Genomic DNA, 13,101 nt, shown 5'->3' on the forward strand with positions numbered 1-13,101 from the left:
GTTTTTTTTAAGCTACAGTCGAGTTGGGGCTTTGACCAAATCACAGCTTATTATTATTAATTTATTGGACATTTTTTCTCTATATGAGGCCCGCGAACCGCCGTGGGAACTGCCCAACATTAGTTTGACACCCCTGGCATGAATCATTTCTAAGGTAGGCTATGTTGTTCAAATGCTAGCTTTAGCTATGCTGCTATAGTGCAAAAATGCCAAAAGCTATTGCAGTATTAGCCTACTGGTTTAAATGCTCATCTTTTTAATTAATAAAGTGCTTTTCAGGTAATTTCTGTTTCACTCTGTTTATCCTCTTCATCAGACACAATCCTCCGGCTCTTAGAAGACCTGTCCTTATCAGAAAAATGTTGCAAGCTTTTTTTTTTCTGTTGTCACCGTAGAAAAGTAGAGCATGTGTTAGCGTCACAATGACTTTTCAAGTTTGCTCATAAGTCACATTCTTCATGTCAAGTAAGAAGTGCCTGTTGGGCCGGAATTGGAAATGGCTGTGCGGGTTGTGGAGCCACCGTTAGCTTAGCTCGATAGCACCTTGGCTAGCACCTTTGGCAAGCACCTTGGCGACACTAAAAAACGTGAAACTAGAGAAGGGCAGAGAATGTTTAAATACAGAGAGAATTACTTGTTGTATTCGAAAACTATGTAGAAAACGCATTTCTCTCAACTTAACAGAACCAACCTCTACGGACTAATAGCTCTTTGCTAAACGTCAACATTGTGCATGGCAATCGACGTTTAAGCTTCTTTGAAACATGTTCTTAATACACACCGACTCAGTGTCACCAATATAATCACAAAATAAACTGTAACTGGAATTCTAACATCAGAAAAAATGTGATCACATATGGATCATCAAATTCCGAAGGCTACATGGGGGAAAAAAAAAATCTTGTGTGCGACCTATTCAAACTGACAACTTCACCCCAGCTCGCCCAAACTACTATGACAGCATTTCTACTCCTATTTGCTCTCCTCTTTCAAAATGCTTTACAAAGTTGCAACTTTTGAGAATTGTTGAAGGACACAAAGTCTTTCCTCCTCCTCGTTATTGGCTCTCGGGTCCAGCACAGCAGCGGATTGTGAAGAGGCCATTTCCCGGACAGTAGCTTTGACCGTCTGCTCTCGCTATCTCAAATCATCTCAATTCTCTTATCTCGTCTTCTCTTCCTTACCTGTTGTATTGCCTTCCACACCATTCTGCCCCTCTATAGCCTCTAAGAAAAGCTGAATGCACGGATTCTCTAAGCTCTATCTATGTCCTACTTCTCGGTCAATAATTGCTGAGGTGGTCCTTCCGCAAAGCCAGACAATGTCCAGTTAACGGCTTTTACAACAATGGAGGAGGTTATGTGTTTAAATAAATAACGGCTTTATCTTTTAGTGGATAATAAACACAGGGTAAGACGAGGAGGAATCCAGAGGTAAATATTTGTAACTGCTGAGTGGAAAGGGAGGTGTATGGTCGTGGACACAGTGTATTTTGTTAAGATTAGGGAGAATCTCTTGTCACTATAGGCATTTCTTCATTCGGCTTGCTCTTCCACCTCTTAAAGTTGCAACAAAGCCATGGCACATTCATTGACCTTAAATCCACTACTTCCTCACTTTAAGTTAGTAATGCCAGTTTATTTTCTGAATTTAAAATGCAGTATAGGAGCTTCAATCCATTTCCTAGATTTTAACTTGTCTGTGTACCTCTCCGATCATCCCCAGAGTCATAAAGGAAGGCTGTGCGATGGGTCTCGGCGCAGTCACGGTGGACAGACCCGGCTTGAGCTAGCTTATTTTGGTTGAATATCTTCAGAAGAGGCGAGACGCGGGTCGCGGACTAAACTTTTTCCATGAGATGTTGGTACGTTCATAGATATCATATAATAAAGGCTAGATGTCTCGTACGTGCTGCTGCCCAATGGAGGTCGACGTCCGCACACGTCGGCCATCTTTCCACAGGAACTCGCTCACTTGTAACATTGTGTTTTATAGTGCATGTATTAACAGTTTGGTTAGTTACAAACGTCTGACATGTTGCTATGACACTGCATACATATGAATAAAAAAGAAAATCTGCAATTTCAACATATTCCAGCTTGTAAATGCATCAAGATTTCAGCGAGTATTTGTGTCCGTACCTTACATCAGATACCACAGAGCAGGAAGAAAGCTTCCCTGTGGCAAGATGGCTGCCCGTGGTGCCGGAAGTGACTCCGCTTTAAGACATCTAGCCTTTATTATATGATATCTATGGTACTGTTGTTCTGAAGTGGTGTTGCGATGTTTATCGTCCCATCGAAACACGGAGAAGCAGTTCCGCCTTGATGTTAATGATGAAACTAGGCTATTATACGGTGTTTTCCCCTTTTGTCAGGCACATGGCTCATTGTGCAGGATAAACAAACTACAACGCTGTAGAAAAAATCCTTTGATGATACTCCGGCGTCCGTCAACAATAGAATCGCTGCGTATTCCTGACGGACAGGTGTAAACCACCAGATTCATTTGACTTCATTCCTATTGTTATGGCAGACGTGCATGAAACAGGCCGTGGACGTAACATACTCAGTGTAAATGAGACGTGAGAATCAGCAAGAATAAAATGAGAGATGGGCAAAACCTAAGATTTAACTTTCGCTCCAGTACCAGGTAATACAAGGGCTGCTTTTGCAATTAAAATACCGATGTGTTTTACTTAAAAAAAATAGTAGTCGTAATCTGTCATGCTGCTCACCTACTGGAACTGAATGAAAACGAGTGCAGGACAAGTGAATTCTCTTAATTAAAGCATGATCTGAACATTAAAGGAACAGGCCACCATTTTTCCATACTGAGATATGTTCTTACCTGAGCTTAGACGAGTTGATGCATACCTGTCTGGTCTTTGTGCGTGCCCTCAGTCATCCAAAACGACCAAAGATGTTGTTAGCATTTGGCCTCTCCCAGTATATTCCTATAGCTCCAAACGGGGTGAAGCTAGAAGCGACCAAGCTCTTCCACGGGAACGCACAAATACCAGACAGGTACGTGTCTACTTGTCTAAGCTCAGGTAAGAACATATCTCAGTATGGAAAAACGGTGGCCCGTTCCTTTAAAGCAGCAACAGTTATTAACAACAGATATTAGATTTTCCATGTATGCTTTTAAGTGCACGCTTGTGGCCTCTTTCTTAATGTGAGTCCATTTGTTATGTGTTTATTTTTCATTGAATTAACCACCTATTTCATTTTGTTGCTGATAAAATCGTATGGAAACACATGGTTTGGTGCTTTTAAAATATGCAAAATTGTGATTTTGATTTGATTGCATTGAATTGCACAGCCCTTTATCAAAAGTGTTACTGAGCCTAGACCTGACCATCTGCAGCAACCCCAGATCTTATTTTTTTTGGTCAAGCAGTGTAATACACCAGAGTCAATATATCATTATACAATGTTATTTCAAATACAAGGATGATCTGCTTTTTGTTACCATAAGCTGGTTTTAAGCGCTTGAAGTTTTACTGTAACATGCATGAAACAACACAATGCTCTATCTTCAATGATTCATTTGTATAATCATTATTGGAAAGCAAAACAACCATAAATAGAATTCCTTAAATGTGAAGCTTCAATTCCAACGCGCTGAGCATCCAATAATTATGTTCAAAGTTTGCAGCCATTAATTAGTCTAAAATTAGAATAGCACTTTTGCAGATGAAGGCGACTGCCGCAGCCCCTCAGGTATTTAAACAAAGCGTTCTTATCTAAGCGCAGACAAACTCCATTGTTTCACGCCGTCTTCTGTCCTATCAGCGCCGAATGGGGAAAAACTCTATTTCTTCATCGTACAGTCACCCGCCGCAATCGCACGCCGTATATTTCAATGCCACGCTGCCGATAAGGATCGATAGCCTTGTTGTAGCCTGCGAAATCAATTAACAGAACACATTCTTCAAAGGATTGCGCACACGTCTGTAAAATCATTTACTCCTTATAGAGATTGATGACGTCCCTGCTCCAAAGTTTATCATTGGGGCACTGGGTATAAATAACCGAATGCAAACTAAAAGCAAGATGTATTAATTGCGATACAAATCTTGTTTTCAGTGCCTCCATTTGCAGTTTTATGCATTGAGAGCCCCAGTGTATGGATTGTGTTTGTTCTACAGCATCAGTTTAGTGCCATGGAGTTTTATGAGGCAGACAGGATGTTGCAGGAGGGGCGTATTAAAATGCTTGCATGTGTTTTTCACAAGCTCACAGACGCCCATCTGTTTTGGTCTGGGCCTGAGAGCTAAGGAGCTGGTAATACTTGGGTGTAAATCATTCATATATATCATCAAATCCTGGTTGTTGCTATAGGAAGATGATGCATATAGGTCGAATCTAGATGCACCTAAAATATGCACCGCTGGCTCATGCTTCTGGATCTAGCTCAAGATTTCGAGAAGGATCCCTTGAAACTCCACTATGACCAGGTTATTCCACCAACAGATGTATTCTTCCCTGATGGCGTATTCCAAGATGGCGTTGTGAAAGAGTGGTTCAGGGAGCGTGAGAGCATCATTCTCACGCATGGATCGGCCACCACAGAGTCCGGATCGTGAACCCCATTGGGAATATTTGGGATGTGCTGGAGAAGGTTTCGTGCAGTGGTCACATTCTCCTATCATCTATACAAGATCTTGGTGAAAAATGAACGCAACACTGACTGGATTTTTTTGACATTTGCTGAAGCTTACTGAAGATGTAACCAAAGCTAAAGGTGGTCCAATAAAATATCCAATCAAATGCAAAAGGGATGCACCGATACCACATTTTCTAAAACTGATACAAGTACTTTGATTTAAGAACTTGCCGATACCAAATATAGATCCGAGTACAAGGCATTCTCTTCAACTGAATATTTGAAGTGAATAGACGGTTCACAGACTGACTTTTTCACAGCAGATTGTGAAAAAGAACAATGCCCTTTTTTTTCATTCAGTATTATTTTTAATTTATTTTATTTTTAATTTATTGCACTGTTCATCATAGACAGAACAGCTCATGTCCAAAAACTCCACAATGCTTGTGCTTTATTCATTCATCTATTTTTATTTAAAGGGGCTAGATGCAAGTTAATCATTTTTATGCTCACTACTGCCACCTCAGGTCTTATGCGTAACTGCAGCTTCTATATTAAGCTCGTGCATGACGGCATTTTGGACCCGAACACCTTTTTGAGTGACAGTGCAGGATTTTAGAGGTAGTTGTGGTGAACAGGTCTGGGCTCATTCTACACATTGGGACATTGTTGGAACATGTAGGGGGATGAAAATACTTAGTTTTAACATTTTTAAAGTCTGTATAGTCCCTTTAACAATAGTATTGAAATGGTTACTTATTACTGCAGCTAAATGGTCTCTTTTTGCCTTTACTTCAGCTCTGTGTAGATTTTCTTGTGTGTTTATAGCAACTTAGCGAGTAGCCTACAGCGTTCTGATTGTTTTGCTGCAGCTCATTTTTGCTCAATATGGACATGCTGTATCTCTTTTTTTTTTTTTTCTGAGTACTTTCTAGTCGCCGGGTTAGTTTTTCAGATAAATAAGCCCCTGGGCATAAAACGGCGTAAGAAGTGCCAGAACTGTCAGCCGCGAGTTAGCGGCTAGTTTAGCAACATTAGCCTGTATGTTGTAAACACTGCAGACTCCACGCTGCAGCACTAACAACATTTAGCTCTGGTTAAATCCAGCACAGACTCTAATTTAGGGAGCGCAGTCTGTAGTAAAGTCGGCTCTATGTGGAATATTGTATTTACACCAAAGAATTATCTAGTTTGTTGCTGTTTTCTGGTGCCCCCTGTAGGAGCGCCGGCCACACGGCAAGTGGTATCGGTTTCTGGTATTGGGACCTGATGAATGAGTATGAGTATGAGTACAAGCATGTGGTATCGGCTCGATATCTGATACTGATATCAGTATCGTGCATCTCTAAATTGCAAAAGATTCAATTTTTGAGCATTGTATTAGTACATCATCATAGTTTCTGCATGCACTTTCACTTTTACATTGCTTTATTCTCTCGTTGTAGATTAATCAGTAAACTCTTAGTGGACATCCCACCGATGGGACGGGTGGTGGTATAGACTATACATGCTGCCACGGCTGCCCTGATGTAGACTTTATGTGGCTTCCAATCTGTGCCAATGGCCCCTTCAAACCATCTGCAATCCCCAAAACACAACGCCATATTCATTCATAGGCAGATCAAAGCACCAAACACCAATTCTAAGATGTTTAAAATATGAATAAAAACATAAACATTTCTTAAGGATACTCATGTTTTTTTCCTGGTCATATCAACATTACAGTACATGAAAAGACAAAAGCAGCCCCCTCCTTGTGATTCCCATGAACCTTTCTCCGTGAGCCGACATTATCCCCTGACATTGTATGAACCCTCCCCTTCACCCCCGAGCCCCTCATCTCGTCACCACAAAGGCCCACACAGAGCGCACTGACATCGCCTTCAACTGTCATTTCTCTTTTCCATGAATCCATCTCTTTCATTGTTTGCAGAAATAGATTTTTCTCTCCCACGCTCCGAATTGGAAAAAAAGTGCGAGACTCGCGTTATCAAATATTAAAGATTCTATCAAGTCCCCGTCGCTTCGAACAATATGTGAATGGTTTAAGCTCCCAGACTGTACCCTTCGTCTTTGTGAAGTCGTTTTTTTTTTTCTTTTTTTACTCTTACACTTTCTGGGTGCGGAAATAAGATCTTTTGTATATTTCGTCCACCCACTGATTCCAAGCCGTGTAGCATATCGGCGTTGCAGCATCCTTTCACTTCGAGTGCTCAGACGCTTTTTTCTAAGTTATGTAAAATGCAAAGCTACAGAGTAAATCCTGTTTAATATTGAGTCCAAATGACTCTGATACAAGCTCTATCAAGGTGCGAGCGTGCAGCGGCAGTGTTGAGGGTGTAAAACGAATTATGTATCTGTTATTTGCTCTAGCGCCCTTTTGGGACAGAAAAATCCTGGGGCTTTTTATCTGCTCATTGGCAGTTTTCATTCTTTCTATCAAAAAATGAAGCTAAAAATGTCCCTTGCACCCTTTAGATTCTCAACCAAAGTTGATAAACTGCTTATTAAAACACAGTATTTGATGGAGTTTTTAATTAAAATAGATGTTCTTTTCCCTATTATTGCACATTCAAAACATTTTTTTTTATGATTGCCAAAGTATTTACTTTACAAACTTTTTAATTGTATTCCTCAGTACCGACATGGTCTTTTAAAAGAATTCTGCAATTTGAAAGATCTTTTTCAGAGATTATCTTTTGCAATACTCATTAATAGTAATCCAAATCATCTCCCAAACACACAACAAGTTGAACAAAGGTCAACATTTGAACACATATTTCTCCGCCTTGTGCTATGCATCGATCTGTAAACACCCACGTATCGCAGATGTTACCATATCAGCTCACGGTTGCTCGCGTGCAGTAGTAATGCAAGGCTACCCGATAGCTCCATCACCGTTTCCCACATGAGAGAATGCTGTGCTCCGTGGGGCAAAGGGGGGGGGGGGGTGGAGCACAGGGGGAGAGTGAATCGATGGCGCTGGGTGCGCTGACGCGTGATGAATTGAGGAGTTAATCGGCCAGACGTCTCTAATGGCACGACGCAGGGATGAAAAATAAAAATAAATTAGTGCAAAGAAAGCTCCAGTCTGTCTCCATCCGCACGGGCTTTTTGTACTATTGATCGGCCCACGGCACTTAAGGCGTGATGTATAGCGAGCGTCGGAGTGTGCACGAGTCGGACTTCCACTCCGGTGTCGAGCAGGCATACAGTTGTCTCATATTACGCGTCTTAAACGATAGTGGCTCAGCTGTCCGGCCGTTTGTCTGAACGTGGTGCATGTTTAAACGATGAAGCAGAGAGGCGGCTTCTCTTCATTCAGTCTGCCCCCCGTGCCATGAAATTTTGATGAAGTTATCCTACTGCATATAGTGAAGGTTCTTGAGTCGTCTTCTGTACTCTGTAGTTGAAGTGTCGAACGTTTCGCCTCTCATCCAAAAGGCTTCGTCAGCGCACTAAAGTTGACTTGAGCCAATCACACTCTTCTCCGCTTATCTGCATTGTTTGGTAATTTACCCTCTTCCTCATTCCCACGCCACTGCCTGATGTGTTGTGGCTGGTTTTGCCCTCGAAGTTTTAGAAGCTTACCCTTCCGTCTCTCTTTGGACCTTCTATGTTGGTCCATCTGCACCACTTGTATGAAGTTGCAGATCTTGAGGAAGGCTTTTAATCTCTCTCTGTCGGATGGATAACTGGCTCAAGTGAACTTTAGTGCGCTGACGAAGCTTTTTGGATGAGAGGCGAAACGTTCGACACTTCAACTACAGAGTAGAGAAGATGACTCGAAGAACCTTCACTGAAGATGGACAACTCCTGTACGACTGAGAGCCTACACAGACGTAGACGAATTCATTGTTCAATATTCAGTATTTTGATATGTCACAAGAGCAACTACACTTACACAGTATGTCAAAATGGTGGCCTGTTCCTTTAAAGGGGGGGGGATTATGCAAAATGGACTTTTTCAAGCTTTACATCATGTTATTATGTCATTCCCTCATTAAAAACATGCCTGAAGTGTTGCCTTGGCACATTCACGTATTTTTGAGTAATCTGTAAAAACTCTGATGGCAGCCATTTTAGGGATAGCTTTGCCTGAGTCCTCCTAGGAACGCCCCCACCTCCTCCGAGCTTTCGTCACCGGCCGAGTAACCAACCACTGCTCCTCAGCAGAACCCCCTCCCCACTGATGCCACAGACAGCGTCTGGAGGGGGCGTGTCGGAAAGGGTCAGAAAGGGTCTGTCTCTTAAAGAGACAGAGGCCTATTTCAAGACATAGAGCAATTTTATACAAGGCAGTTATTCTAATTTACTGCATTTACAGACCAACAGAAGGTTTCGGCATCATTGTAGTGTGCTATAGACTGGTGCTCTGTGATTGAAAAAAGCAGAATACCCCCTCTTTAATAGGTTCTATGCACATGAATGACGCATGACTCCGAGTGTGATCTCTGGAGGTCGCGGTCTTTCCTTTCCTTTTCTCCTTCCTTTTATTTAGTGTTAGCCATTAGCTTCAAGACAAAACACTACTATAAAACTACTGTAATGAGCATGGAAGTTTCCTCCAGTGAGTTATTTTCTCCTGATGCGATGTTTTCACCTTATGCTTGTGACTGGCCATGCAATCTTGAGCTATTTCTTTTTTTGCACAAAGCATCGCTACTAACTCAGCGGGAAATAACAGAGACAGGAAGGACAGCGCCTCCTGAGGATCCACTCGGAAGTCAACTGACACACAGCCCATTCCTCCACAGTGACTTATTCTTTATTTGACCTTTATTAACCAGGAACGTTTTTTTTTTTTTTTTTTTTTAATCAGATTGGCTGATAACTTCATGTATGTGTCATTCTACTTGATTCATGCTTCTTCTTGTGTCAGAACATCTTCGCCTTACAGCTCGGAGACTTCTCCAACCGCTCAAACCAAGTCGCTCATTTTGCAACAGATGTTGTGTGACGGGGAAAACACACTTAGCATCACTTCTTCTCTGACACATTAGCATGGATCATTTCTTGTTTTAAGTAAAAACAGTAATCAAAATGCAACTTCTGGTGTATTTCTTATCAGTGCATAAGCTAACAAACAAGCCAAAAGGCCAACGAAAACAGGCTTGGCTCATATTTTGCCGTCTCCATCCATAATCTTTGCACGAAAAAAAAAAGAAATTGCACTGCTGCTTAACGCGATAAAGTCCTGGCATTATCAAACCTCACTGATCGTCACCCCGTGGTTCACCGCCGTCGCTATTGTCAGTTGAACCGTGGGAGTGCTTAAATGCAGTCTAAATATTCACTCCGTCATCTAAAAATAAGCCCACCGCACACAGAGTCTTAAAGTGAATCCGGAGGCTTCCCATAGCGCCACAAAGACAGGCCGCGCTGGTGAGCGGTAATTACAGTCAGAAAAGCTCAAGTCAATGTCTCTACAAGCGACTGAGGATATAATAGGGAGTTGGGGAGATAACTGTACAGCGGGAGAGTTGGTCATGTGCGGAGTGGAGTTTAAAGGTAGCTATTTGTAAGATTACCCATCTGCGTCGCCGGATCAGAAAACATCTTCACATCAATCATTGGTTTTACTGATAAAAACAATCGTAGCACTGACTTTTTCCCCCACTATTAGTAATCCATTGTCCGTTTTTGTTCTTGAGATAAGCAGAATTCGGTTGCCAGATCCTATGGTTGAAACCAGTTTAAATACAAACGGACTCTCTCACGTCCAAAATCCCAGCGCCCCCCAATCACTGAACGGACTGAACTCAGGCGCTTGGTTAGGTAATATAGTAGGTAATGGTACGTCCACACACCTTTACCCGTGCCCTTGCAACTTAAGGCAACCCAGGCTGAGTTGCTCTCGCTGTATGTTTTATTTTTGCAGCACACACAACCTTTAAGGGCCTGGTTATCAGTTCCAAGGCCTGCCTTTCGCCACATTTTTATTGACTTGCAACGTGAAATAATTAGCTGCTGTTTGCAGTGCAGTTTTCAGACTGATCGATACCTTTTTTTATAGACTAGCGAGCATATATCAGTGTGTTTGCTGCGTTCCATATTCAGGTCTGTTTACATCATTTTCCTTTGGACAGTTAAAGCAGTACTAAGTGACGTGTTTACCTTAATAAATCCTTTTCGTAGTCCCTGTGGGGGTAATACAAGTGTTTAAGGGATGAGTGGAGGGTCTTTCATCTCCCCCTGGTGTCTCTGGCCAGAAAACCATGTTTGCAACTTGACTGCCACCGGACCGGAGCAACCAGTACACACTAATGTAATCACGAAGAAGATGCTAACAGGCTAACGGGCAAAGCTAACTGCGGGCTAATGTCACTTTAAACAGTATTTACAGCCAAGTTTGAGTGAAAAAAAATACTTTCATTGAATAATTGAATGAACAGTATCCCTTTCTCCCTTCGCCTTTCCTGTCAGCGTCGTATTTACTCTCCAAGACAATTAATAAGTTAAAAAATCGTAACTTGCTACGACACCTGCAGTTGCACGTATGGCCTCTAGGGGCAAGAGTTACTTAGTACTGCTTTAATGGTCCTGTTTTGTTACTGGTTTCCATGATATTTTGATATCTACTGCTCGACTTATCAAGCGCAATCGTTGTGACGGGCATTCTTTTTGCTTATTGATAATAATCATTCTTCTGTCTTGAGATATGGTGCCTTAGAAGGACTAGCACTCGCTCACACGCCACATGTATACACCGACGACTCCTAAGATCCTCAAAAAACATGATCTCGACTGGTTTCGACTGGTCATTTCCTTCGTTGCCGCCCGGCGATGACACCTTACGTGATTGCCTATTCATTCCGTTCTCTGTCTCTCCGTAGGTCATCTTCGAGGCCACCGTTTCCGAGGAGCGCCAGGGCTACATCGCGCTGGACGACATCATGCTGCTCAATTACCCTTGCTGTAAGTAGCCCATTGTCCGCCGCACCACGGCCCGCACCCCCCGACCTTTACCGAGCATGCGGGGAAGAGTCTGGCGCAGTTCTCGGCTCAGGTGATTGAAGACTGAAGAGGTCATTATGGAATATACCCGTGCTACCCGTCTCATGTTGCGGGCAACAATAACACCTTTTTTTGCCCTGGCGGAATGGGCTGACCTTCTTGCAATGATCGCTGACGCCGCCATCTTGATCCTGCTCGGTGATTGCTTCTCTGTGGTTTACACCGTCTTCAGAATGGATATGAGAAAAGGACTCGGATTCTATTGTGGCTAATTTTCCATGTGGTTTCTAGGATTTTCCCTCAAACTTTAAATATACACTTTTAGAAACAAGCATTGATCTTAAAGTGATAGTCTCTAACTTGTAATGTTTTCTGATTTGCTATATTGCGCACAACCGACTACCTGGGCCTGCATGTTGACGTAATGTAAGTGATGTCAAATAATTCTATTTTTCTCAAGCCCCTTCCTTTGCTGATCTCAGCAACTAATCAGAATCCCTGGTGCCACCACTTAGACCAATGAGACGAACTTTTGTGTCCAATCAGAAGGAAGGGGGAGGGAGCTTGATCGTTTAATCTTGAAAATGTGTTCTCTCTGTCCTCATTTTGCAAACTAGGAGTGGCTTTCAGGTCCAATCAGGAGTGGATGGGGTTTGCAATCTTACAGACTATCACTTTAAATGATAGTTTCAGGTTCAAAGGTGTCAAATGCCAACAGAAGTCATGCTGTCAGTGGGGTGGACTTGTGACTTAGACTCAAAGTTAGGCGTTCTCAATCAAAGCTTTCAAATTGAACACAAACTTGAACCAGGAAGTCCCTTGGTGACTCAATATTGGACTCGGACATATTTAATGCAGATGACCACCCCCTATTTTATATACAGTATATTCTGCTGTTAGGAATCGATTCTTTCCTCCTATTTTATTCTTTACTCATTGATATTGCGACATCACTGCAACTGTCAGCTAATGGGGCGAGAAACTTTCTTACCTCACACGGATAATTTAGCCTGAAATTAGAAGATTTTCAGAAACATCTCGTCTGGTGCAGCACTGTGTGATTTGTACCTGCGAAAAATACACCTCCTTTCGTCTTAAAATAAGTCAACTAAATCGAAATGGGTAATGAAATCAAATCAAAATTCACCAATCAAGATAAAGTCGTTAGGTTGTGTTAAACCGCACGGTGGGAAGACTTGCCCCATGTCACGGCTGCAATAACACCGCGGGACACCTTTCTTTTGTCCCGGCAGAGCAGCTGACCTTTTCAGGTTCGCAAACCCCCCTCCCCACCACCGTCCAAACCACCACCGCCACCTTGATACTCTCAGAGCTAATTTGATGTAACGGTCAAGGCAAGGGCAGCTGTGCGACGCTCACCGTACCTCCGGTCGCTGTCGTGCCGAGGCGCTATAGCCGTTGATTACATGACACTGTGACATCTACTGCACCTCCCGCAGTCACACAGGAGACGAGATGGGGCAGTTATGGCACAAATGATCCTTCGGGGGCATGGGGTTACGAAGGCTGCCG

The 13,101-nt window shown here is 42.6% G+C and overlaps 2 protein-coding genes across 6 annotated transcripts in view; one reads left to right on the plus strand and one right to left on the minus strand.

Moving 5' to 3' along the window:
* The window catches only part of LOC306974083 (receptor-type tyrosine-protein phosphatase U-like), a 371,134-nt gene that overhangs the window by 194,715 nt on the left and 163,318 nt on the right, over window positions 1-13,101 (plus strand). For all 5 annotated transcript variants that reach the window (XM_079571206.1, XM_079571209.1, XM_079571207.1 and 2 more), the window contains exon 4: window positions 11,448-11,529. In XM_079571206.1, coding sequence (XP_079427332.1) covers window positions 11,448-11,529 — 82 coding nt within the window. The remainder of the gene's footprint in view (window positions 1-11,447; window positions 11,530-13,101) is intronic.
* Window positions 1-13,101, minus strand: part of LOC306974165 (C-reactive protein-like) — a 431,917-nt gene that overhangs the window by 126,303 nt on the left and 292,513 nt on the right. The window lies entirely within an intron of this gene.

This window comes from Gobius niger, assembly GCF_951799975.1.
Source record: "Gobius niger genome assembly, chromosome: 14".
NCBI classification, from domain to species: domain Eukaryota; kingdom Metazoa; phylum Chordata; class Actinopteri; order Gobiiformes; family Gobiidae; genus Gobius; species Gobius niger.